At 42.7% G+C, this 27,983-nt stretch overlaps 1 protein-coding gene across 1 annotated transcript in view; it reads left to right on the forward strand.

Annotated features, from left to right (window-relative positions):
* The window catches only part of LOC146857286 (uromodulin-like), a 231,127-nt gene that overhangs the window by 20,764 nt on the left and 182,380 nt on the right, over window positions 1-27,983 (forward strand). Inside the window, exon 3 of the mRNA XM_085647030.1 lies at window positions 15,176-15,396. Within this exon, the coding sequence (XP_085503156.1) occupies window positions 15,176-15,396 (221 nt within the window). The remainder of the gene's footprint in view (window positions 1-15,175; window positions 15,397-27,983) is intronic.

Raw genomic sequence — 27,983 nt, forward strand, 5'->3', positions numbered from 1 at the left:
GTGGTGTAAATCTGACTCATCTGGTGTTTCTAAGTCCACTCTATCACTTTTAAGGTTAGCCACTTTCTCATGTGTATAAGTATTGTTCTGTTTGTTGGTAACTATCATATAAGGAATGGCCACTGTTAATACTAACCATAATAGAAGTACTAAAATGATGCTACATATACACATCCTACAACACTTCTTTATACAGCTTCGTTTTGGTTTTCCGGCAGCTCTATTATCAGACATTTTGGGACAAGAAGATTTCTCTTCTTTAATTCAGAGAATTATGTATGGGACAACACCTTAAGTGTTTCTTTCTTTTCAAGTGGGTCTTACTTCTTCGTCAATCTGCTCTGCACTCAAATCATCATCACTTTCCTCATTTATGTCAAGATTCTTGAAATCTTCAAAAATAACATATGTCCATTCTGAACCCTTGAATTTATTATTCAGTGTTTTCTGTCTTGGGCTTCTTCGTTTGGGAATTTCAGTTGAAGGCCCAGAATGGCTGGATACTTCGTTTACTTGGTCAGGTTCTTCACTCACTGTTTTAAGGCGGTATTTCAGTCTTTTAATAATACTGGGCCAATTATCGCCTTTCCTGACCTTCTTAGCTTGCTCTACACTGTCAGTTTCTTCAAGTGTTCTTTTATTGTCATTTATTTGTGGCACAATTTAATCTTTTTCGTCTTCAGATTTCCTCTCTATCTGACCTTGTCCAGGGCTTGTCGATTTAGCCTTTTCTGTCTGGATGCGTTCGTCAACCTTATTCTGACCCTGTTCAGGATTTGCTTTGGTTTTGTTTTCTTGGTCCTGAACTTGTTTTGCTGTTCCTATCTGGTCCTGTTCAGGTCTTTCTGACTCTTGATTTTCTTCTGCCTGACGTGTCCTCTAAAGCCTGTCTGTCCCTCCTCACACTTGTGAATGGGGCTTTGACTTTCTTCTGTCTGAGTAGATTGTTCTTTCCTTGTCTGTTCCTACTCAGGTTCCCTAATATCTGTATTCCTACTCTCCTGAGCCCATTCTTCTACATCTAACTTATCCTCACTCTCTTCCTGTCTTTCTAATTTTGTTTGACTTCTTGTTCTTACAATTACTTCAGGTATGTCTACTACTGGGATCCAGCCGTCCTGACTATCGCTTGGTTGTTCCCGATCAGCTTCTTCAGGATCTGCTATAGGGGATCCTTCAGCTGCACAACCCTTCAGCAATCTCAACTACTCGGGTTAGTTGAGGATCTTCCTCCTCAGGAGCTGGCACTCTTTTTGTGTGGCTAGCATAAATCCAATTAGGCAAACCCGTACATTTTATAGCTGTTGATGTACCCAATATGCCCTGATGTGGTCTGTCCCACCTTGGTGCTAGGCACGATTCTCTAGTGTAATTCTTCACAACTATCCAGTCACCGGGATTCAGATCATGCGCTTGGCTCAGCTGCTGTTGACTGTGTCTTCTCCAACCTGGTCAGATAGAACGCACTCGGTCAGCCAACTCTTTGCAATAATCCAGTACCAAATCATCAGTTATTTTCAACAGCTTGTGTCCTGGTATACATGCCTGCCTCATTGCTCTTCCCATGAGTATTTTATGGGGACTCATTCCCTTATTTTTGTCAGGAATACTGAGTCCCATCAGAACAAGAGGTGAAGCATCAGGCCACTCCAGTGGGGTGGATATACACACTTTTCCCAGTCTTGACTTGATTGTGCCATTCAATTGTTCTACCACTCCAGAAGCTTCTGGGCAGTATGAGCAGTGCAATTTTTGTCAGACTTTGAATGCTTCACAAATTAACCGGATTGTCTCATTATTAAAATGAGACCCTCTATCTGATTCAATCATTACTAGAAAACCAAATCTCGAGATCAATTAACGTAAGAAGAGTTTGGCCACTGTCAAGCTGTCATTTCTTTGGGTCGGGTATGCCTCCACCTACTTGGAAAATAAACAAACTATAACAAGTACATAGTTCAATCCTCGACAGGCAGGTAGCTGAATGAAATCTAATTGCAGTCTTACAAAGGGACCTTCCGCCTTCCCAAACCTCCCCATACTGACCACAGTCTTCCTGCCTGGGTTCATTTGTTGACATGTTAAGCATCGCTGGCACAGGCTTTCTGCCACATTCCTGAATTTTGCGTTAAACCAATCTTGTCTGAAAAGTCTGATCATAGCATCTCTGCCTACATGTGTGTCTCCATGATACATCCTAGCCATGGGTGCAAGCATACTGTCTGGCATCACTGGTCTGCCATCATAACAAACCCACACACCATCTTCTGCCCTTCCTCAACAGCCTATTTTCACCCACTCCTCCTTTTCTCTCATTTCTGCTTCATCTTGTAGATCTTTTACCTCATCCCATGTTCCCAATCCTGTAAGTGGCATAAGTTGGCAGCTAATTCCACATGTGTCAATTTTCTTATTTAGTGCTATTTTATGTCTAGCACAATGCTAGGCAACCTGGTCAGCATATCGGTTACCTGCTGTCACATAGTCATCTCCAGACTGGTGAGCAGCACACTTGAACACTGCCACTTCTTTTGGCAATTGTATTGCTTCAGTCAAGTCTTTTATACATTTTCCACTTTTAATAGAAGTCCCTGAATAAGTCAGGAAATCCCTCTGCGTCCAGAGTTGGCCAAAGTCACGCACAACCCCATAACCATACTGACTATCAGTGAAAATGGTTACTTTCCAATTTTTCCCAATTGTGCAAGCTTTAATTAAGGCAATCAATTTGGCTACTTGTGCAGACATGACCTCTGGTAAATAGGATGCATCGACTATTCCAGCCAATGTACACACAGCATAAGCAGCACTCAATCCTCCTTCCTCATGACGCATGCATGAGCCATCTACAAATAACTCATGATCTACATTTTTCAAAGGTTCTTCCTGTATGTCTGGTATTGGTTTAGTACTGAGTTCTGTCACGTCGAGACATTCATGTTCAACTTCATCTTTCACTTCTTCCTCGTAAGGATCTGGCAAAAAGTGGCTGGGTTAAGAACAGTACATCTGACTATGGTCACGTTCTAAGTCCCCAGGATAACTCTCTCATATTTTGTCAATCGTCTAGGAGTAAGATACTGAGTTTGAGTTCTTGTCAAAAGAATCACAACTGAATGCGGAACATACACCTTTACAGGGTGTCCCATCACAATTGATTCACTTATGTTCCAGGCTCACACAAGTTGCGGCTACAGCTTTTAAACAACCTGGCAATGCAAATGCTACGGGGTCTAGAGTAGCAGAAAAATAGGCCGCAGGACGTCGCATTAGGCCATGTCTTTTGGGTTAGAACTGAAAGAGCACAATTATCTCTCTCGTAGCAAAATCATACAAATTCTTTCAAATAATCTGACATTCCCAAAGCAGGTGCTTCACATAGATAATTTCATAATTTCACAAAAGCTCCCATGCTTTCATCGTTCCACTCTATGGGGTCCTTTGCTCTCTTAATGGTCATCTGTATCAGAGGTTTAGCCAATAATGAAAATCCCTACAATCCAGTGTAGACAATATCCTACGACTCCAAGAAACATTCATATGTCTCTTTGGGTACGCGGCAACTTCATTTGACTTATTATTCCTATTCTTTCAGAGGTCACCTTTCTAACCCTTCTCTCTATTTGCTGTCCCAGGTATTTAACTGAATTTTGGCAGAACTGCAATTTCTCTGGAGACACTTTATGTCCACCTCGAGCCAAATGGTTTAGCAAAGCAATTGAATCAGTAACACAGTCATCTCGTGTTTTCGACGCAACCAATAGGTCGTCAATATATTGCACCAGGACTGACTTTCTGGGCAACACGAGGGATTCCAGACTCCTTTTCAAAATGTGATTAAAGATTGAAGGACTTTCAGTGTACCGTTGAGGCACACAATTCCATACCTAAACATGTTCTTCAATGACGGCGGTGGCCCCTTTTGCCGATAGATCTGATTGTAAATTAGCATAGGTAAGAATTAACATTTAACCTTTAATTCAAAAGACCACAGACTTGAAAGATTTTTAAAAGTTTATCTGGTCAAATTTGTTTGTGAGGCAATATCATATACACGTTAAGACACCAATTTTTCATGAGGAAGGGAAACTATAGTTAAATCAATATCAAATTCACAATTAGAATTCTTGTGATGACAGTACCTGAAGGGGGAGAAATAGAGAGCAGTACATGGACATACTACACAGAAATATATTTACCTAGAATGGCATGAGGACCAGGGCATCAGAGGGTTCAAGATTCAGGACCAGTTCAGGACAGGATAGGACAGGTGACCTCTTCTAGTGCAACGCCAGCGTCGCACCCCTCTCTAGTACTACTCTCTCCGGCTCGGGCTTGTCCGGATCCCTTCCTAGATGTGCCTCCTCGGTTGTTCCCCAATTTTTCCCTAGTGTTGGATTCTTCAATCAGCTCACGGACAGTATCACTGCATACTCAGGCAGCATCTCGGTCTTCAAGTGTGTCTAACTAACCTACTTCTTTTATACTATTCTTGTGTATGATCCACCCCCAAATGTTTCAATTTCTATGTACACCCCTAACTTTGATTGGGCCAGACAGTGGGGAGAGGACATCACACCATGCTAAGTGTAATATTTTCTATACTTTTTTTGTCTAATATCCCGCCCCTTAGGTTTTCTTTTCCATGCTTTATTCCCACCCACATTCCATAAGTGGATCAATAGTTTAAGCAACAATGTTGATATCAGTTCCTCTTGGTGGTTCAAGAGTTGAAGTTCCCAGGTGCTTCCAGGGTACATGACCTTGGATTTGGTCCAATAGTGCCATCAGAGTTTAGAACGTGTATGTAGCGCGCGTGCACCTCCATCACATGGGCAGGGATCTCAGTCACCCTCCAAGGCCCAAATATGAACTAATAATAAAGTCAAAGAAAGACATATTAGAATATGAAAATAAATGAATTCACTGTATACCATTTTCTACTCCAATCCCATTTACTTAATTATATCTTTTGCATTAGTAGCTTAGTAAAACCTGCAAGGTTAGTTTCAGCATAGCATGTGCTTTAATGTGAAAGTTTCAAGCAGCCATGTTAAAAGCTATTGCGCAGTTGCAAATATTTCCCCCCAAGCGACAGAAAACGTCATACTACGTAGATGTAGTAGACGCATGCGCAGTAGAATTCCCGCGTTTTTGGTGGTCATATTAATTACACTCGGGTTACTGGTTAATAATGCACATAGTCAAGCGTCCCCTAGATAAAATTTGCAAAATGTGGTGCAATATTAGTACTTACAGACATAGTGTTTACTTTATTATATGCTATTCAAGAGGATTGCATCTGAGCAAGTTTCTTTTATTTCGGAACCTTGCTCCATCACTAACAAGAGTTTTCAATCAAGCAGTTCAATCATCATCAATACTGGAATCATGGAAAGGCTCCATAATATCACCTATCTACAAAAGTGACGGCTGGGCACATCCAGCCAATTATTGATTAATTACATTACAAGATACAGACGCTAAACTCTTCGCAGGAGTTTTCCTGACAGAGTTATCAAAATGGGCAACTGAGAAGCAGATAATTCCGCCAAATCAATCAGGTTTTGTGCAAGGGCTGGGAACAACTACTAATATCCTAGTACTTTAAATACTAATAGACAAATACAAAACCAGGAAGCAACCATTAAATATTTGCTTCATGGATTGGAAATCCGCCTTTGATTGTGTGCATCGGCAACCCCTTTGGGAAGGTTGAGGAAACAATGAATACCAGCTAGCCTTCTAAAACAATTCAATCACTATACTCTATCTATCAAGAAAAATTTATACATCATTGGGATTAAAACAAAGGTGTGTTCTCACGCCATATTTATTTAACTTGTTTTTATCAGACCTAACACATGCTCTGGACAATGAAAACTTTCCTCCCCCAAATTAGCAGGAAGACATATATCAAATCTATTATATGCCGATTACGTTATTTTATTAAGCCAAACAAAGATAGGGCTACAACGCCTTATAAATAGAATATCAAATTACCCCTTGGCAAATGTTATGTTATGTTATGTTATGTCCATTTGTAACGCGCTCGGCTACTCGTGAGTGTCCCGGCACGCAACCCAAGGGGTATAGGGAGAGACCATCAAAGAAAAAGATGTGTTTTAAGCTTCTTTTTAAACGCCACAAGGTCTTGAGTGGAGCGAAGAGCGAATGGGAGAGCATTCCAGGCCATGCTAGATTTAACCACAAGGGAACAGCCCCCCATCCTCTGGAGCTTGAAACGAGGAACATGGGCAAAGCACAGGGACAAAGAGCGCAAGGCCCGCGAAGGGACATAAAAGGAAAAGCGCCTCTGAAGATAGAGGGGACCATAACCATGGAGGGCACGGTGGGCCAGGACCAGAAGTTTGAACTTGACCCTAGCCGCCACGGGCAGCCAGTGAAGAGAGCGCAGATGGAGAGCAACACTCTTCCTTGACGGAATGCCCAGGAGCAATCTAGCCGCCATGTTCTGGACCACCTGTAGTTTTTCAAGCAGGTAGCCAGGAACCCCGGCATAGAGAGCATTAACGTAATCCAATCGAGAGAGAATCAGCGCACAGGTGACCGTTTCTCTAGCAGCCTGCGGAAGTAGTGGAAAAAAATTCCCAAGAGTTTTTAGAAGGCCAAAGCAACAGCCAGCAGTTTTCTTGATGTGAGTAGAAAAGGAGAGATTCTCATCGAACCAGACTCCCAAGTTCTTAGCGGGCTGGCCCGAGGAAAGGGACAGTGGGAAGACCTGAGGCCACAACTGCTCACGAAAGTCAGCGGGAAATTTGCCAAAAAGCAAAATCTCAGATTTTTGTTCATTGCACTTAAGCTGTGCATCCGCCAACCAATTGAAGATGGAACCAAGGCAATGTTGCGCCGCAAGGACAGATTCCGATGTTTTATCCCAGGTGAACAACAACTGGGTGTCATCCGCATAGGCCAACACCTTAGCCTCAAGATGCTCTGCCAGATGAATCAGTGGTGTAACATAAATGTTAAAGAGCAGAGGGCTAAGGGAAGATCCCTGCGGGACTCCAGTAGTGACCGAATGGAGAGAGGAGTAAAATGGAGGGAGCCAAATCTGCTCAACCCGATCCTCCAGGAAACACCTAAGCCAGCCCCAAACAGCCCCTGACACTCCAACCTCTGCGAGGCGGGCCAAAAGAAGAGCATGTGGGACCGTATCGAATGCAGCTGAGAGGTCCAGCAGAATTAAAGCAGCCCTTCCCCCGGCATCGAGGCACTCCCGAATGGCCTCCACCACCTCGACCAAAACAGTCTCGGTGCTGTGAGCAGCTCGAAATCCTGATTGAGCTGATTGCAGAAGTGCCTCGGTGGCATAGTAATAAAGGAGGCCAAGACTAAAGTAATGGGAATTAATAATAAGATACAGACAAAATACAAACATAAGTGGTATCTCCAAAACCGTTAACTGTAGCAAGTAAGGACCAACAAGTGTCTGGGGGTACTATTCGATGATAAGGGATCATTTCAGCCACACAAGATGGACCTGCAAAGGAGAGTTAACACCTTATTGACTGCATTCAGATCTTTGCAGAGGTTCCTAGGGGAAACTAGCTATCTTCCGCTCTTAAAAGTAATACATGCAAAATTATTGGCAAGTATAACATACGGTAGTGAGGCACTGTGTGGAAAGGATTCTATAACCGTATACAGTGCTATGACTAAAACCTTTACATTTCTTTTCCGGCTTCCAAGTAACGTGCCACCAGCCCAAATTAGGTTAGAATTTGGGTAATCTAATCAGCTCATTGCTAGGAAAGGTCAATACATAAAGGTATGGAAAAGAATAAAAACAAACACTTTGAACCCAATGTGTCAATCGCTTTGGCAAAAAATCCAAGAAAATAAAAAATTACAGTATTGGAAGTACTTACAAACAGATTTGGATCAATACTCAGCTCTATTAATTTGGGACATGTCCATAACGCCAGTCTTTAAATAAAAATCATTACCGGAATAGCAAAACAATTGTCGATGCTGAAGGACAAAGAAACCCTTGCAAAAAGAGAGCATGCATGGATGATTCTAACGAATACAAAACTTCCAAATCACGAACCTAACTAGAAACTCCTTGGTCTACAAAACTGAAAAGCTTTTTAATCAAAGCATGATTTGGACTTCTCCCAGGATCATCTCAAAACCCAGGCCCTGCCAATTATGCAAAAAAAGAGAAAAAAGCATCATCCATTTACTTTGCATATGTCCAGGCCTGATGGAAGAAATAAGGGGGTTACTAAAGAGCAATTTTAACATTTGCTGAGTTTGATTCTGGAGACAAGATTTATAAGATGTCTTAAATCAAAAGCTATAGTTCTGAACTCTGCTTGTGTTAAATTCATATTAATGACAAAAAGGAAACTAGATTCCTGTGATTAAACGCCAGTAAACACTGTAGACTGAACTAGCAAAACTATCCCTAAAAAGGGTACAAATCTGATGAGCATGATAGCAAATTTGCACAATACTACCTGTACTTGAAAAGAAATACACTTTTTCAGATAGCGGTATCAGTAAGATGGAAGTTACAGTCCTGTAATTTGTTTGATCAGAGACATATGGTGATCCTAGATTTGGAAAATGAATATGTTTTTTTGCTTAAATGTACTATTTTATATATCTGTTTTATTGTATGTGGATTTTTCTAATAAGTATACATTGTAGGATTTTAAATAATAAAACAATAAACTTAATTACAGATGTAAAGTGGTAGGTTGTGCCATGTTTCAGGAGTGATGTAAGTGATTGCCATCCTCCAGATCTGGTTCTGTATGTGTGTAGAATATATGTGCAAGTAGGGATCCTGTGGCGTGGAGTTGCTTGGGTGGTTAGTGAAATGAGATGTGATGTAGTGGCTTGAATGTGTGTGAGAGGAGTTTAAAATTTGCACATTTATGTATTGGGAGCAAGTGGAGCTCCCAGAGGTGTGGTGTGATGTGAGTTCTGTGCGGGAGGTTTAGGATGCATCTGGCTGCTGGCTGCTGCTCGCATAGAGGGTGCTCATGTAATCAAACGTGCATGTAAATAGGACATGAGTGACTTTCTTTTGGTGTTGCTTGGGAGCCATTTGAAGAATTACCTCAGCATCTTCAGGACATAGAAGCAAGATGCACTGACAACGTTGACTTGTGCAGTCTTGTCCAGTTAATTTTCAATGATGATTCTAAGGTTCCTGGCATGGTTGCTGGGTGTGGGTGGGAGACTGAGTTCAACCAACCACTATTTGGAGTCCAATGGAGAGGTGTTCTTGTGCAAGATCACTACTTCTGTCTTATCAGTGTTGAGCACAAAAGAGCTAGCTTTCATCCACTTTACAACTTCAGTCACTCAGGCGACAAAGTTGTTTTTTATGTTGAGGGTCTTGTCCAAGAGGGAAAGTATGAGTTGCATCAAATTGGCATAGAAGAGGAATTTGATGTTGTGTATGCTGATGACTTTGGTCAGAGAGATCGTGTATGAATTGAAGAGTGTGGGGCTGTAAGATGAACTTGGAATGAGTTTGCAGGCTTCCATGGAGCATGGTGCCAGGCTGACAGCTGGTGTCCTACCTGTCAAGAATGAGCAGATCCAGAGGAGAGCTCGTCCTTGGATGCCAATCTTGTGCAGCCGCCTGATCTCCACATAACTCAAGCAATATTTAAGTAATAGGCTTGAGATATCTCTATATCATGAGGGTTAATAATAATTGCATTTTATATAGCACTTCATACTGCATCGGATGCAGTTTCAAGTAGTATGTGCACAATGTACTGGCACTTAATTTATCAACCTTAAAAGAATGAAAGGGTAGGTGGGGTTCAAATTCGTTCCACGAAGATGAAATCCTAAGCCATGAGAGATCTGTCAAGTTTGTGGGATTGCTCAGTGATCCGAACCTGTATAATCTCTGAGGGCCAGGCAGATGCCTGAGCCCGTAAGCCAGCTGTAACTGAAGGATATTCTGTATGAGTCTATAAGGATATGTGTAAGCTAAGGAACTGTCTTATCGCCCACAGCCTGTGCAATTAAAATCTGTGTAACATGATGGGGAATTTTGAGTTTGCCTGTAAGAACCCTAAACAGTAAAAATGGTTTTGCTTTATAAATTCCAAGAAATGTGGGATCACTCGGCTGCCTGCAGTGTCAGCAACTTCTGATCTGGACATCTTTGCTTTCCAAACCTGAGCTAGTCAAATATGTGCAACATGATGGATTGTCTGTCCAAAACCTTAACCTGTCAGGTCTCAGTAACATGACGAATTTGTTTGGTGCCAGAAGCTGTGTGAAAATTGTGTAATGAAGATTGGCTCTGTTGTCTGAAGTTTGAACATGTTCAAACTCAGTAACCACAGAAGCAGGTCTGAAGTGCTCAAGTGATCTGGCTCGAAGAACTGGCCCCCAGTCTGCATCTTTTCTTTATGCAAGGGATAAATGGCCTGTATGAAGCTTAACCATGTTTTAATTGTATTCAGTGTCTAGAAAACCCTTGGTAATGGGTGAGTTCCAAATATGATTAGTACTAATAGTAGTAATTGTTGTAGTAGTAATTGTAATTTTATTTAAATAGCACTTACTACCCTTGACGAGGCATTGAAGCACGCTACTCCAGAACCCAAGGTTAGTCATTAATCCAGTCTTGCTTTCTGAATTAGGAAGCTATCTAAAGATGTACGCTGTAAAAATAAAGAAATATTATAGTTAGTACTCCATATCTGGGCAGATCGCTTAAAACATTTGCGTCCCTGTGTACACTTTACTTAAACATTAGGTGCCTGATTGTGACTTTGGCGGTCCTGGTGCGGGCGCCACGCTGCAGCCCAGCTCCAGTACCACTAAAGCCGTCCGCACACCATCCATCGGATTATGAGTTAAAATCCAGCGAGTGGTTCTGCGGCAGCTGTCCCACAGTGCTGGCTTTCAAAGGCTCATTGGAGAGCCTTAGAAAGGCAGCGCCGTGGGCCAGCAACAATGCGTTCCAGTATGGCATGGACTGTAAAGTCCATGCTGTCCTGGAACTGGGGGAGGCAGAAAGACAGGGGGGCACACCATGTGCCCCCCTGCATGTACCTCCGTGCACGGGGGCAAGAGGTGGCCCTTTAAAAGGGCCACCTTTCTTTCCTCACGGCCAGCAGTAAAATGGAGGAAGAGCCTCCATGACATCGCTGGCAGTGAAGAAAGTCGTAATCTACTTGGCGGTGCCTCAGGGCAACACCAAGCATATTTCCCCCTTCAGACCGCCGTTTGACCACCAGGGAACGTGGTTCTCTGGCAGTTGCAGCGGTCTCGTGGCAGTCTGATCGCCCCAGTTGTAATTCTGTTTGCGGTTCTGCAGTGCGGCGGTTGTCAGACTGCCACTGCAACCCGCCGTAATCGAAATTAGGCCCTAAGAGTCTACCCATCTGTGAGCCTACCCAAGGACAGATCTTTTAAACAATATGGATTATGCCAACCTTGGAACAGGGCCTGTTCGCTGCAAAAGAAGAGATGGCTCAGAAAAAGAGAAGGTCTCATTTATTGATCTTTCCTCACTATTCTGTATTAATGTTTTTTTTGTTTTGTTTTTTACTCACTCAGTAAAATTAGTTGTTTGATATTGGCTGACAGCGTCTAATCAATGAGCAAACAGATATTACACTTGTTTGTTACCTACTCCCATTCTTGGTTGTTTCTATGGCTCAGCAGAGTAACTGCTGGTATGAAAGGTACTTACAGCTAACATACCAAGCGTATGCTATGCATGTGTGTGTATGTGGGGCCAGTACAGTACATGCATCGTAAGAATGAGGGAAGCAGAGTAATGGAGGCCTGTGTGTTCCATTTGATAGCCCCTGGCCTGCTCCTGTGCACAAGATGGAGGTGAAATGAAATTAAATGAAAGATGTTTTTGTATAGCGCATGGCTATCCGGAAGCATCCCAGCGCTGTGGAGGTGTCTAGAGGGCAGATGGAATTACGGAAATAACCAAGTTTTCAGATGTTTGCGGAATGTCAAGAGGTTGGTTTCCTTGTGGATGGTGAGATGGAGGGAGTTCCAGAGTCTGGAGGCTTTATAGGAAAAGAGGCAGCCACCTGTCCGTGCCTTCTTAATTCTTGGGGTGTCGGCCAGGTAGAGACCATCAGAGCGGAGCTTTCTATTGGCTTTATATGGTTTGATCAGGTTTTTTATAATAGGAGGACCCTTGCCCTGGAAGATTTTGTGCGTGATGCAAAGGACTTTAAAATGAATTCTCTCCTATATAGGGAGCCAGTGGAGTGATCTTAAGGCAGGCTTGGCAGAGCACTGGTTTTTTTGTGCCTGTGAGAAGTCTTGCTGCTGAATTCTGGACCACCTGTAGCTTAGTGATGACTGATTTGGGGGCCCCCAGATAGAGGGCGTTGCCGTAGTCTAGTCTGGAGAGGATAAGCGCCTGGATTAGGAGCTTTCTTGAGTGGCAGGGTAGGAGAGGCAGTATTTTCCGCGTGGTTTGGAGCAGACCATAGCAAACAGCTGCGGTTTTCCTTGCTTGGGTTCTGAAAGTGAGGTCCTGGTCAAGCCAGATGCCGAGGCTCTTTATTTATTTTTTTGCCAAAGGAGCTGGTCCCATACAGGTCGGCCACAGAGTGTTGGGGTTAAAAGTTGATTGGTTGCCCAGCAGTATGAGCTCCATTTTTTCACTGTTAAGTTTGAGGTGTGCTCTGTTCTTCCAGCAAGTAACTTCTTTGAGGCAGGAGCGCAGATCCACCGGGGACTGTTCCGCCTGATTCAGTGTTACGATTAGTTGGGTGTTGTCCGCGTAAGTAACCAGTTTAATTCCGAAGGGGGCTACTATTTCTGCCAGTGGGGACATGTACACATTAAAAAGTGTAGTGCTCAGAGATGAGCCCTGGGGAACCCCACAGTGGAGTGGTACTGGTTGGGACCGGATGTTACCTTCAAATACCTGGAAAGTTCTATTTTCCAAAAACGATTTCAGCCAGGATAAGGCCGAGCCTGTCACTCATACTTTTTTGAGACGGTGTACCAGAGTGCAGTGGTTCACCGTGTCAAAAGCTGCACTTAGGTCCAGGAGGATAATGGCGGCGGATCCCACCCGAGTCAAGAATCTTTCTAGCCTCCTCCAGACATTCAAAGTGCTTTGTTGACAATCCTGAAGCGGGAGGGAGGAGACCTAGTCACTGAAATGTGGACAAAGGATGCACGGCTGCTATAGAAATTCGATGAGGTCCTTTTGTTGAAGGAGTTTCTGAATAATCTTCCTGTAGCACTGCCAATTGGTAGATGAGTGAATGGGGAGGGCAGGGAGGTTGCAGTCTCTGTTGTTCAGAGTGTGAAGGATCCTTTAAGTGAGAACAGCCTTTTGCCTCTTTCCTGATCACTGTTTTATTAGCTGTTCCTAGGTAGGAGCAGATAGCTCACACCTCTTTGTACATCTGTTGTGGGTGTGCCAGGTTGGAGACTTCTTCACTTTGAGGCGCATCTCTCTGCACAAAGGTGCTGTCTGGAGAACACCCTAGAGAGGCACTTGAATAGTGCAGCCATCCCAAACCACCTCTGCATACTGGGAATGCCTTGAAGCAGCCCAGTGGTTGAAATCTTGCTCTTTAAATCCATTTAGACATATGTGTGTGGCACGCTGTACTAAAAAGTAAACCAACAAAGAAAAGAGCAGCCTTATTTGATGCCGGCATCAATCTATTGGTGCGATCAGGATTATTTGTCAGATAGAAGAAAACCATCCGGCCTTTGTCTACGAAGAGGCTGGACCAGCCCTGCATCCGTGGAGCCCCTTAAAGGGTAATAAAATGCATCAAGTCACAATCACAAATACCTGCACCTAAGGACTCCCGAGTTGGCGCTATACAAACCCTAGTAATGTGCTGTTAGAAATTGCTCTGCTGTCTAAAACTTAAATCCATGGACATCATTTAGGGGTCGCAGTTGTGACCCCTGGCTTGCCCCTTGCGAACCCTGGCACTGCCTGTGCGACTCCTGGCCTCAGAGGTGCCAAAGTAAGTGCCAGGAACACAGTGTGGGGGCTCTTCATTCCTTATTGTCTGCCTGTCTTCCATTATACTAATAATGAATAATATTCTCTTATTCACTATTAGTGTAATAAAAATGAAGCCCACTTAGGACCAATAGTGGGAACTGTGGTAAGTAAAATTGGTTTTAAATGGATTTTATATTCATGCTTGTGCGTGAGAGTATGTTTAACTGAGAGAGAGTGTGCGTGTGTGCAAGAAAATGTTTCAGTATGAGTAAGCATGTGTGTCAGTGAAAGTGAGTGAGAGTCAAGTGACAGTGAGTGAGCTTGTGTGAGACTGAGGCCTAGATTTGCTAATCTTTGACGCAAGGCAACGCTGCTCCAAAGTTCCTTCACTGCCTTGCATCAAAGGGTGAGAGGAAGAGGGGTCCCCACATCTAATAAGATATGGTGCATTTTTTCTCTCCCCATGCCCTGGTGCACTTTTGGCAGCCATGCGCCAACGTACATAGCCCTGTGCCAGAGGGCAAAGTGGGTGCATTTTTTGAAGCATAGGCTTTGAACAGGAAGAAAAAGCTGCAACGATGTTACCACAGGCAGTCTCTGCACACCCCTCCCTGCAAAGTAAGTGCCTCTACTACTAAAGCACAAAGAAGCCATTACTTTGATTGTGCCCACTTTTTAAATAAACTAACTGTACCTGAAAATGTCCAGAAGACTCGGGCTATGTTGCATGAAAGGTTCACTTAGAATGTTTCTGAAGCAGGTGATTAGAACCTCAATCTTTCTGATTTGAATTACATTAAATGCGACTCCTAGATATCTACCAATGTATACTTATTTCTTTTTATGTAGCATGATCATTGATATTCTAGTCCGTCTCTTATGTCTGTAGTTTTTTAACACCAGTCCACTCATGAGGATGTTTTTACAATAATTGTGCAGACCATCCTAAAAGCTGGTAATATGTTTTTTTCAGTTTCTTTCGAAATTACTCGCTCATTCTCAAAATACAGCAGAAAGAACCTTCCACCCCAAGTCCTAATCGGAGGTGTTAGTCTGAAGGTTATAAATAAATATAGCAGTCTTACTTTTGTGATTATTTTGTTTCCATGTTTCAGTTGAAAAAGATGTGTCTTACAGAGGCTTAAACAACAGGAGTGCTAAGTCTCTGCACCTGCATCTGATTAGTAATCTCCTGGTCCTGTTTCGTTGCAGGTCGCAGTGAGATCGTCCCCACTATTGAATGTGGTGGTTCAGTAATGGTCGTGTCTCTCAAGAAGTGCCTGCTGCAGAGGTTCAGATACAGCATCCCGGGCATGTATTTAAATACCTCGAACCCGAACTGCTTCGACCCTTATCCGGAGATGGTGGGAGGTGTAAGTTTGATTAAAGCTCAAGCCGTACCTGTGGCAGGATCCTGCGGAACAGAGATGACGGTAAGGAGAGGTGCGCCGTGCAGTGAAAGTGGCTGCTGTGTGACAAAGGGCAGGATATTTATTTGGTATTTTAGCACCTGGAGCGCTCGGTGGAGGAATGTTAACTCGCCGATTGGCTCTTTGCAGTAGGATTTAATAACGCCTCGTAGCATCTAATCCATTAGAGTTGTAGACACTTTCAAAGAGAGAGGGTAACCAACGAAGGGAAAGTAAAAACTGATGGCAGCTCTTCAGACTTTGGCCATTAACTCAGACTTGGGTGTATGGTGAACATGCTCCATCAAAGGCAGAAACTCTGGGGCTCACTCACAATCTGCATTTTGTAGTATGTAAAATAGCAGTACTACTCATGTACTACACAACGCACTTCACAAACTACGGTGGCTGCACTGGCGTAATGAAACTTGAAGTGGCCTCCCTGCAAGGAACGTGGAGGAGCCCCTTCCGAGCTCAATCAGGAGCTGTCCGGCCAGAGTGCGGTGCAGAGGGGGGCCCCTGGAGCTCAGGGGGCCCCCCGCACTGCAGGGGCTGCGGGGGGCCTGTGTTACGCCCTTGCGGTGGCAGAAATCTAAGCAAAAGTAAGAAGCTTTTTTGTCAGTAAAGGTGAGAGGGACATGGAGAAGTGGCTGGAAAATGGGAAATCCTTCTTACAAAATGGGAGCGGTTTAGAGAAATTTAAGAAGGGATTTAGTGGGAAATTCTAATGCACAGACACATCCACAAAAGAGTAAGAACATTGCTCAGTGTCCGAAGTTTCCATTATTAACTTTATACTCATAAAACTTGTAGTAGGCTTCACTTCTTGACTTAAAGGGGTGAGGGCAAGTAAGTCTACACCTACATGTACATTTACACTTAGAAATGGTGAATAGCAAACTAGTGCAGAGTGACACGTAGGTGCAGCAGTAAATATACATGTTAGTGAATATACATGTGTATATTTACCTTTTTTAATAGGCTTCTCCAAGTCGAAAGAAGGGATTCATATCAGACATCAGTGTTCCTAAACTAATTCCAACAGATATTTATAGCTTCATATTATACAAGGTATGGACTTTAGGGTGGAACATAGACCAGGGGTAGACTACTCCAATGCTGATTTTCTATCCAGGTTCTTCCATCTTGCTGATGAGAACTCCCTAGATGTTCGGTAGATCTACCGACTTTCAGCTGGGGGGACATTTGTTAGACCTGTCATCCTCAGGGTGGGCTTCCCCCAAACCTTTTGCCGGCTTACCTCCTATTTTTGCTGTATCTTTTTGTTGGCTTTAGGACTCTGAGCACTTTATCACTGCTGACCAGTGCTAAAGTGCATGTGCTTCTCCCCTAAACATGGTGACCTTGGTGTATACGCAATTGGAATATTTAGTTTACTTTTAAGTCTCTTGTAAAGTGGTATACCAAATACCCATGGCCTGTAATGTAGATGCTACTAGTGGGCATGCAGCACTTGTTGTGCTCCTCACAGAAGTAGCCTTTCAAACCTGCCTAGGGTCTGCCATTTCAAGGCCTGTGTGTGCAATTTACTGCCTCTTCGACCTCATCTGCATTCATCTGCATTCTGATAGCTCTTCCTGGGCTGCAAGAGGGAGGAGGAGCTGACACATACACCTGAATAGGCAGTCTTGTTTCCAACACAAAGGGCTGATTACTCTCTACTGATAGTCTGGAGGCAGGGTTGGGAAGAAAGCAGGACCTGTCCACTACAAGGGCCTGCTTTGAAATCGACCTCACTTCGAAGGCACAACTGGGGCTCTGATCCTACCAAAATAGTACACTACTGGACATGTGAAGAGCTCTGCCAGGAGTAAGGACTGCTGTGCTACTCAGATTGCCACTCTGCTTGACTGCTGCTCTGGAAGAACTGCTTTTCTCCTTGGCTGTGACGCCCTGCTGCATGCTTATCTCTGCCCTGCTGAAGACATGGACTGGACCGATCTGGACTCCAAGGGCTTGCTGGCTTGCTCCTTATTCAGAAGTCTCATGGTCATCAACGACTTCCTACAACTCTGCAACAGCACAGCAACTTTGCCATCTGTGAGTACTACCCTGCCAAATGGTGCTATTCCAGTCCTGGGACCTTGAAAGTGAGGCTCTGCTGTCCAGAACCATCAAAACCGGCGCAGTGCCTAATTTGCACAGATCAGAACCAACACATTGCCCTTCGATGCCGACACAGGAGCCATTCGACACCGCTTCGATGGGCTGCACAGCTTAACGATGGACAGTGCACAGTTCATGACGACGCAGTGCCTGCATCTTAAAGGGGTTCGTCAGCAAAACCTTCATCTTCAGCGCTGATCAGATCCAACGCATCAAGTCTTCGAAGAACACTTGCTCCATCCAAGGTACTTTTTTAGCAGGACCTGCATGATTCCTGTAGCCGACTTGCCCGTCATTGCGGTCAGCCTGATCTTTGGATTTGCCCAGTCCAGCAGAACCTCAAGTAACCTCTAAGCACGATTTGTTTCTAAGTGCTTCATTTTGATTTCTTCTTTAAAAATTCATAACTCCGATTCTACTTATTTATTGGATTTTTGTTGTTATGGTCGTCTTACTCATAAAAATATCATCTATTTTTCTAACCCTGTGTGGAGTACTTTTGTGGTGTTCTCATTGTGTTTCTGTGTGTGTGTGTGTTGCACAAATACTTTATACATTGCCTCTTTAGATAAGCCTGACTGCTCTGTGTAAAGCTACCAGAGGATGAGCACAGGTTATTTTTAAGTGTGTATCCAACTTACCCTGAGTAGAGTGGTGATTCCTGCTTGGACAGGGTGCATACTCCTGCCAACCAGAAACCCAATTTCTACCTCCTTGGCACTTCTTTGCTCCTCCCATGACTGTGTGCTGTTATTGACAGCTGATGTCATCATGCTGATCCACCTCTACCATATATGTATTCCAGTGTGGTAGAGGCTGGGAAGAAAGAGCCTCCATAAGGCATGTCAAGCACTCACTCTGCACTAACATACACTTCAAAGTGCTGTTAAACACTGACCCAAGCCCTACTCTTGTTCACTACTGTTCATACTGGTAGCTGATAGTCAAATACAAGATGGCTGCATTTTGTGATGACCTAATTTCCCTCTGAGGTGATTTCCACTATTGACTTCATCAGATCCACAGAAAGTTGCCCAGGATCACACAATTTGAAGAGAGTGCTGAATCCTGGGTTAAGACCCAGATCTCCAGGATCCAAATTCTACAGTTTAGCTGTTGGACCACGTTTCCTCCCACATCACCCTTCGAAAGGTGATGTGCCAGCCTACAGCCTTCACCCTTCAATGCACTTGTTTGCGGCTTTTCATAAATTGTCACTTTATTAGTGATAAGGAGTGATTCTTGCAATTAAGTGCTCTATAGCCTGACTTATTATTAATGGCTATAAACAACTCCTTCTCTGCAGCATTCTATTTATATAATTATTAGAAAATCAAAGCACCTGGAGACGCGCGAGTGCGAGAAATAACATGACCTCCTCCCGGTGAGCTTCGCGTTCAGCAGCCCATTTTTCGATGAATAAATCTGCTATTCCTGTCAGAACTTCTTCTAAAATGTGGTAACTGTGCTCCGAAGTCCTTACCTGCTGCTGTGGTGTTTTTCCTGGAATTCATGACATCGGAAGTGGTGTTTTCTTCCCTCCTGCTCCCTCTCCCAGCTCTGCCTTGAGGTATTACCCAGCTTTTCTGTCAAGGGGGCTGAGTAAGTATTCAAGAGAGGGCCTGGTTTTGGCCTAACCACTACCACAGTCTGATTTAGCTGCTGCACCAATCTTTTTCTATAGCATTTTGTCTGCAATAACCTCCTTTTCCTTAATTTTACATTTCAATGCATCCTTAATTTTTATAAAAGGAAAATGGAAAATAAAAATACGCAAACACCTCATAATAAGAGGAAGTAACAGGTTTCTCCACCTCCAATAAAATCTAAAATAGTGGAATTGAGTGAGCCTTCTTTGACATTAATTCTTGACGAAATTCAAGCACTTCGTGCTAAAACGTGTACAATTGTGTCAGAGATTAAAAACTTGCACAAAGACATGGCTAGAATGTCAATGAAAATTTCAGATAATTCCATTAGAATACAAAACAATAAAATTAAAATTAATGCATTTACTCAATATCTCCTATGCCTGCCCTCCTTCAGGATATGGAAAATCGTAACAGGCAATATAACTTACGCATTTTTGACTTACCAGAAGATGTTGTGTTGCAGGGATTCTGCACATACACAGAACTGGACCTTGGTGTGTAGTGGTGTACCAAAAAAAACCGCCTCGGTGCCCAGAACCCCAATCCAACTAGCTATAGTGTCTCATTCGTTCTCCGTACTACAGCGAAGCTGCCAACGATTAGACATCCTTGAACATGTCACTCCGACCCTCTCAGGAATCCTGGGAACAAGAACACTCTTTCGTTCAAACACTGGTACTTATCCACAACATGAGTAAACAGAGACACCGTATAGTTTAAAATGTTTATTTTAACTAACATGCTCTATAATGCACTACAGGAGCCAATACTAGCAGCAAAATGCATAAGAATATAATCAGCATTGTTACAATTCCATATAGCATGAACGGGGAAACCATATTATAACGACAGTGGAAACAGGAATACAGCACCTTACCACCCACCCCATGCTAAGAACTAGTTTATTATAATTATAGAAGACCTCTGGGCTTTGCCAGGGGGACCCCATACCTCCGAGTTTAGATGCAAGGGTTTGCATCTCCGGATCTTCTGTTCTTGAAAGCTTTTCTCCAAGTGCCTCTACATGCATGCAATGCCATATTAAAAGCACTTGATTTTCAGTAGTGCGGCTGTGTTCTATGTTGTGTCTCTGGCCGTGGGGCTGACCAAAGTGAATCAACATTGTTTATCAACCTTGAACACGCTGTGCAGACAAAGAGCACAGTGTACAGCTAGATGTGTGTAAGGCAGAGAGTTCTCATGTGAAAATGCGCAAGCAGAGTATTTACGTGAACAGAGCCATGTAGCACCGTGTTCAAAAGTAGCAAAATGGTGGCCAAGCATATACTAACTTAGCATTGTCCGCAGTTCATCCCATGTCCTCACTACACCCTCCCCTAGTCAGTCCATCGGAAAGTGGTCTATGGAGAACTCAGACTTCAAGAAGTCTGAGCAATAATCAAGAGCATCTATATTTATGTGACCTCAGATTAGGCGAAGAGAGTTAATTTGAAATGTCGCATCAGTGCCTGAAAAAAAGAATTGTGTCAAAAACACACACAAAAAAAAATATCCGGCAAAGATGAGCGTCAGCCGAGTCAATCCATAAGAGTGCACGAGCAGTAAGTTGCAACAGCTTCTAAAAGGAAGTCATTGTTAGCGTCAGAAAAAAGAGGCGCCATCCAATTAAGTAAACAGATTGAACATACGTGTTCCTCGACAATGGGTGCCTCCAGCAACATCGTAGGATAACTTGCATGATACTCAATCTAACTACGTTGTAGGAAATCCTGTGCCACCGCACAGATATCCCATTGTGCCAAAACTCCAAGCGCAGCCGCACAGGCCATTATACCATCACCGGAACATTCTTGCTCATGGGACACTAAGGGATTCATTAGTAGGTCAAAATCTGCTGCAGGAGATACCATATTGGAGAGGCAAAAATCCAATGCCCATTGAAAAGAACATTCCAAACAGTTGAAGACTGGTTGCACGCAAGTGTAATATGCAAAACGAAAAGACAATCCATAAGCCACGCTGAGTGTGGCCAGAGGCAGTGTACCATAGCATTCAAGCATATGGTTACGAAGCATCTGCAGGCGGTCTGGTCTGTGTAGGGCCACAGGAGGAGCAGCCATTTCGTAGCAGGCAAATCAACAGGAGTACTCCAGCAGCTAAGGCAAGTAATAGTGGCAAACCACCGAAGACGCTGGAAAAAAATAGAATGAATAAATGCCGGTATCACACCAAATATTGTTTGGAAAGAAGTCACAAGGCCAGAGCCCACAACTTAAAAAAATGGGCAGAGCCTGCAGTATGAGAGGCATTGAAAATTGTATGAATTAACACACCAAAATGAAGTGGGAGGTCAGTATTAAGAAGGGCTTGTACTTCTGTCCGGGTGTTAGCCACATGAAGGACGAATGTCTCGCATGCAGATGTGAGCGAAATTTCTTTGTGGGATAATAGAGCTCTTATTCTGCTCAACTTATTGTACTCTGCCTTCAAGGTCGGAATGGAAAGCCAGATCGAGGTATCTAGCCTCCCATGTGGGGGTGGAAAAAGCAAATTTTTACAGCAAACGACAGGTTGTGAGACGGTCACTATGTAAGAGATGTCTGTAAGCATGCCGCAACATTCCTCATTATTTAAAAGCAGATAACTACCGTTTGCAAGCAGAGTGAAAGTAGGTGTAATAGCTGGCACTGGAATACCTTTCAGAACACATGCAAGATTCGGGCCGTAAGATTACATGCTCCATGCAACTGTATGTTTTTGCAAACAAGAGAATGACCTATCATTGAATCGCACGATTCCCCAGTAAGGTAAACCTCCTTGTCATCCTGCAGGCATCTGTATGTGAATGGTAATGACCACACTTCATGAAGGAAAGCACTGTCTAAGGCTTCGAAGCGGCCTAGTGGCTAATGCTTAATGCAGGCGCTAAATTTAAACAAGAAAAAGGTAAGGGTATTACCCCATGGATGAGCCAGACAGCTGAGTCCGTTTCGGACACGGATAATGGTAAAGGGTCTATCTTTTCAATATGTAAAATAGTGTATGCAGCATCTTTCATGGACATAAACAGTTTTTTTTCTGTCAAGTTAAAAGGCAAAAATAAAGATGACGCATTCAAATAATCCCATGGCACTTTTCCCATTTTCAATGTTTGCAAAGTCCATGCAAACTGCATTACTGAACGCAACTGATTTTGACCATGATACAAAACAGACACATCATCCTGTACAATATCAGCAACAGATGAAACAATATTATCTAACGTGTAAATGCGGGAAGAAAGTGTGTTAATACTATTATAAACAACAGCAAGTACTTTTTCTAGATTAACCTGCTCTGTTGCCCTTAAACGTGATGCAGCTTCAATTTGAGATAGCTTTCCCATTTCATTGTAAGCTACGTAAACAAATCTTTTTGACCTAGGACCAGCAGGCCCTTTCACAAAATCTGTCAAATCAATGTCACTGGATAACAACGACAAATGCTGTTTTACTGACGATAGTGTTGAGTGCTGTAACCAATTTTGACATCATTTTCCAACAGAATAGGTGGTAACCGAATGGGAGTTAGAAAAACGAGGGTCAGGCCTATCCTGAGTGTAGCCAGGGGCCTTATTATGGAAACTGAGTTGGCAAGCATCCGAACTGGTATTGTATCATTTGTAAACAATGATTGAAATTCTTCAATGGAATAGTTGTTATGACTGCTCCAGTTTAGATCACCTTAGTATTGGATGAAGAATTTAGTCTAAAATAAATTGACTCTGGTTTGGATTGATCAAAATTTGTAAAATATGTAAATGTTTTCAAAAGTGTTTTCGATGTTTTGTTGCTCGCGCTTAAGCTCATCGTCGGCAGTCAAAAGTAAGCTAAGCTTCAGTGCGAGCAACAAAACACCTGGAAACTGGATTCCGGTGGCCGGAGTAGTCAGGAAGCAGCAGAACGGAGGCGAAGGCAGAGGCAGAGGCGGGACCTGGTGGAAAGCAGCGTCCCAACCCTCCGAGCGTGATTGGGAGGCAGGGAGGCGTCTGGACAGCTGCTGTGGAAGGACTGCAACTGCAGAGGAGAGCTTCGATAAAAGTGAGTTACAGAGGCCCCCCAAGTAGCCCGCTTACAGTATTGGCAGGTTGTTTGCGAGCGCATAACAAGACCGTAAAATAAATACTAATGAAATTAGCTAAATAAACGAGGAACATGGAGAAAATAAAGCTTCAAAGCACACAGTGTGTATGAATTCAATAAAGAGGAGGGGAAGGGGCCAACAAGGGGCTCTGTCGGCTTCCAAGCTTGGCATGAAATCCCAACAGGGGGATTTGTTGGCCCTCACTGACTTAATACCCCAAGTGCTGGACTTCCCCAAAAAAGACAAGGCAGAACTAAGCGGTGTTGATAGGAAAGAGACCACAAAGAGCCACACCCAAGACATAAGGTACACGCTAAGAAACCGGAGATAACGACGTAGCTCAATTCCCCTTATTTGAAGAAGAGCAAGAGCTAGCAACATTTTCAAAGGACAATACAGTAAATAAAAAGCAAAGGGGACAAAGAATAAAGGGTGGCACTGTGGCTGTGATCTCAACCAGAGCTGCTAAAGCGGCGAAAAAAGGGCAATCAAAAAAAGGAGCTAACTTAAAAGTAACACCCTCACTTCGCACCTTCTTTAAAGTCCAGGAGAAATCAGTATCTAAAAACGTTTAAAAAAAGGTGAGATAATAAAGAGATCCTATCCACATAAAAAGTAGCATCTTCTCCTAATATAAGATCAATGGAAACCTCCAACCGATTTCAAGTCCTTATGTCAAGAGACCCTATGGAAGAAAATGGCCCAGAAGTGGAAGAGGGGCTGGAGAGCGAAGATAACCCTCTCCAAAAAACGTTGAATAGGGATTCGGACTCAGAGTCACTTACGCAGGCTGAGCTTGGGAATTTGATGGGGTCACTCCTTAAAGAAATGAAGTTGAGCTTTGCAAAGTCCGGAAAAAAACCAAAGAAGAATACAAACAGCATGTGAGACGCTGGAGTCTAAGGTCAATGCCATAGTGGATCTGTGTCTGCTATAGAAAATACACTGGAGCAGACCATGGAAGAGGTGAAATCTTGCCAAAGCGATATCAACAAATTAAGATCAAATGAAAAAGAGCTCAGAGATAAAGTTGAGACCTTAGAAAACAATTCAAGACGGAATAATCCACGATAATTAAATATCCTGGAAGGCTCTGAAAGGCAGAATATAAACATTTTTATAGTTAAACTGCTAAAGGAAATCTCTCCAGAGCTAGATGAAAAAACCTTAGACGACATCCAAAGGGTACATAGAGACCCTTTTAGATTGAATAAATCAAGGAAAAATCAGCGGAGAATACTTACTAATTTTAAAACCTACAGTTTAAAAGAAAGTATTCTAAATAAGGCTCTAAAGGCAGGTACCCTTTCCAAAGACGGTCATATTTATAAAATCCATTCTGATATCTCTAAGACAACATCAGATAGACAGTGGGCTCTAGGGAACTTTATGCAAGATCTGAGAGTAGCAGGGGCAATGGTCCAATTGAAATTTCCAGCCCTCCTGAAGATTATGTGGAACAATCGGACTTTTAACATCAGGGAGCCAAAAGAAATGGAGACACTGTTAGAACGAATAAAAGGAAATAAATAAGAGCCAGAAACAATGTAAATAATCACCTCACGACAACGGAACTCAAACAGGGCAATTAGGTTTGCCCAATGACAGTAGGAAGGGTTCTCCAGGGTGGGGTAAGAGATGTAGTTTTTTCTCTTTTTTTAGCACAATTTATGCTTTTTCTTTGGGGTGGGGAGCATCTGGGATAAAAAACAAAAAAATAATTGTCCGATATGCAAGATTTATGGTACTCACGGTCATAGTCATGGTAAAACACAGATTAAGTAAATCGTACTAAGATAGGTGAGATAATAATCACAACTTGGAATGTAAACGGGCTTAGAGTAAGGAGACGACAATTTTTTGAATATCTTAAATTAATAAAGAGTGACGTCATTATATTGCAAGAAACCCATCTCCAAAAGTCAGAATGTTCCGAAATCATAAAACATGAAAAATGGATGGAACACAGTGTTTGCACAAACCAAACCTGTGCTATTAAGGCAGTGGCAATAATCATAAAAAAAAACATCGAGAATAGCAATTCTAGAGGAATGTGTCGACCCGAAAGGTAGATCGGCTCTTGTAAAGATGAAATTAGGAGACAGCCCTATTTCTGTAGTCGGGTACTACGGCCCTAACACAGATGACCCTACACCACTTCAATCTCTATATGCCCAACTAGTCAATATATACACACCAATCATCCTTGGCGGAAATTTTACCATACTATTAGATCCCAAAAATGATAGCCACCCGACTGGAAGAGTTTTGAATCTTCAGAGGATGAGGGAATGGTTGAACAGATTTAAAGAAGACCTGGGACTGGTCGACATCTGGAAAACCAAAGGTGATCAAAGCAATAGATACACCTATAGGAATTATAAGTATGGCCATGCCTCTAGAATTGATTTCTTTTTATTAGACAAATTATTATGTAAAAATGGGAGAAAGGTGGACCATGCACCTGCACACCTCTCTGACCACTATTTAGTCCAGATGGAAATAAGTTAAAATTTTCTTCAGGGTGAGACAAGGTGGACATTAGACCGTACACTTTTGCTAGACCAACAATTTATCGGAATATTGAGGAACGCAACAACAAATTACTTCCAAGTTAATACCAATGGAGAAATATCCAGCCCTGTAGTCTGGGATGCTTACAAAGCAGTGATCAGAGGAAATATGATAGGCCTAGCCGTAAGAAGTAATAAGGAGAATAGGCACACAATCAGTCAGCTAGAGGCGGACATATTAGATGGGCAAAAGAGGTGTGAAGCTGCAACCTCGGAGGAAGAACAAGAAAAAGTGATAGAAGAAATCTCTAAAAAGAAGTATGACCTATCACTCTATCTGGAAGGAAGGGTAAGAAAAAGGTGGGATGCCAGCACCCTGTCAAATTATGAGTATGGGGAGAATAGCGGGAAGCGCCTGGCATGGAATCTTAAAACTGAGTCTAACAGAAACAAAATTATGGCTGTGCATAGAGGCCGGGATGGGGTAAAGGTAGAAGATAGGACAGGTATAGAAGATGCATTTGTAGACTTCTTTCAGTCATTGTATGAGAAGTATTTAACACCTTCTGGTCCTACACTAGATTCCTACTTAAAAGATTCGCGGAAAACTACGTCCAACTTAGGAATTTGTGAATCACTAAATGCAGTAATTACTATCGAGGAGGTCTTGAAGGCGATAAACAGATTTAAAAAAGGAAAAGCAGCTGGCCCAGACGCCATACCAAATGAGCTTTACCTAGTTCTAAAAGATTCTTTGGCCCCAAGTTTAGTGGACCTTTTTAACTCAATCTTCTTGGAAGGTCTACCGCTCCCAAAATCATGGAATGAAGCAACTATTAGTTTGATTTTGAAACCTGGTAAAGACCCCCTTAACTGTGAGTTGTATAGGCCTATGTCCCTCCTGAACAACGATTATAAAATCTTCACGCAGATTCTAGCAACAAGACTCGGAATCATCATGGATAAATTTATCCATAATGACCAAAAAGGTGTTATTAGGGGGAAACAGTTACATGAGCTCACTCACCAACTTATTGGAGCCATTGATAATGCCACCCAGTAACAGACTCCCCTCGCTGTTTTTACATTTGATGCAGCCAAAGCATTTGACCGCGTGAACTGGTCATTTCTGCAGGCTGCTATCTCTTATTATGGTCTGGGGGCAAACTTCCTAAGAGCAGTAAAGAATATATATAAGGCTCCGGTAGCAAAAATCCTCATAAATGGAAGTTTATCAAAAGATTTCCAGATTAAAAGAGGTACGAGACAGGGCTGTCCGCTCTCTCCCCACCTTTTTAGCCTATATAACCTCTAGCTAGCATGATTAGGAAGTCCCAGGAAATTATTCCATTTAAATTTAAAGGATGGGTTATGAAAGTGGCATTATATGCCGATGACCTAATGATCTACACTAGTGATTTAAATAAGTCTCTCCATACCATAACAAGACTGTTGACAAACTTTGGGAATATCTCCGGTTACCAAGTTAATCACCAAAAGATGGAGACTATGTATTGGAATATGAACTTACCAACAATGGGACTTAAGAACAGAATTAAATATTTGGGGATAGAAATTAAAAAAAATATTGACGAATTTGCCTAAGTAAATCTGAATTTAAAAGTAAAGGAAATGAGAAAACTATTAAGATCATGGAGTTGTCTATCTCTTATCTTCATGGGGAGAGCCAATGTTATTAAAATGGCGATCCTGCCTAAGTGTACGTTTCTATTCAATGTCATCCCTTTGGAGTTTAAACCTCAATGGTTAAAAAAGATCCAAAGTGAAATCAATACCTTTAATTGGGCCTCTAAAGGCGTAAGGATAGCATGGAGAAAGCTATGTCAGAGGAAAAATCGAAGCAGTATAGCCAGATCAGATCTTTTGGCTTACAACAGAGCCTTTCAATTTAAGAATATCAGAATTCTTTTTAGACCACATGAGCTATACGCTTCCTACTGGAAAGTTGCAACCGCCGACGACCATTGTCTTTCTAAGTTTGGACACCCGAAGTACTTTAAAAAAGTCAAATTAAAGGTACTAGGAGCGGCGTACAAACTATGGTACGAGATAAGAAGAGCATGGAAGATTCCTTACTATAGCTGTTTAGCACCAAAATGGAACTTGCCTGGAACCCCTGATTGCTTAAAAGACTCCCTAGCAGGCCTTTTGAGGAAAGCAGGAATATCGAAATGGGGAGAACTTTAGGAAAAATCATCTTTTTACTTTACTTAGG

The sequence above is a fragment of the Triturus cristatus genome, chromosome 3_2 (assembly GCF_964204655.1).
Source record: "Triturus cristatus chromosome 3_2, aTriCri1.1, whole genome shotgun sequence".
Lineage (NCBI taxonomy): Eukaryota > Metazoa > Chordata > Amphibia > Caudata > Salamandridae > Triturus > Triturus cristatus.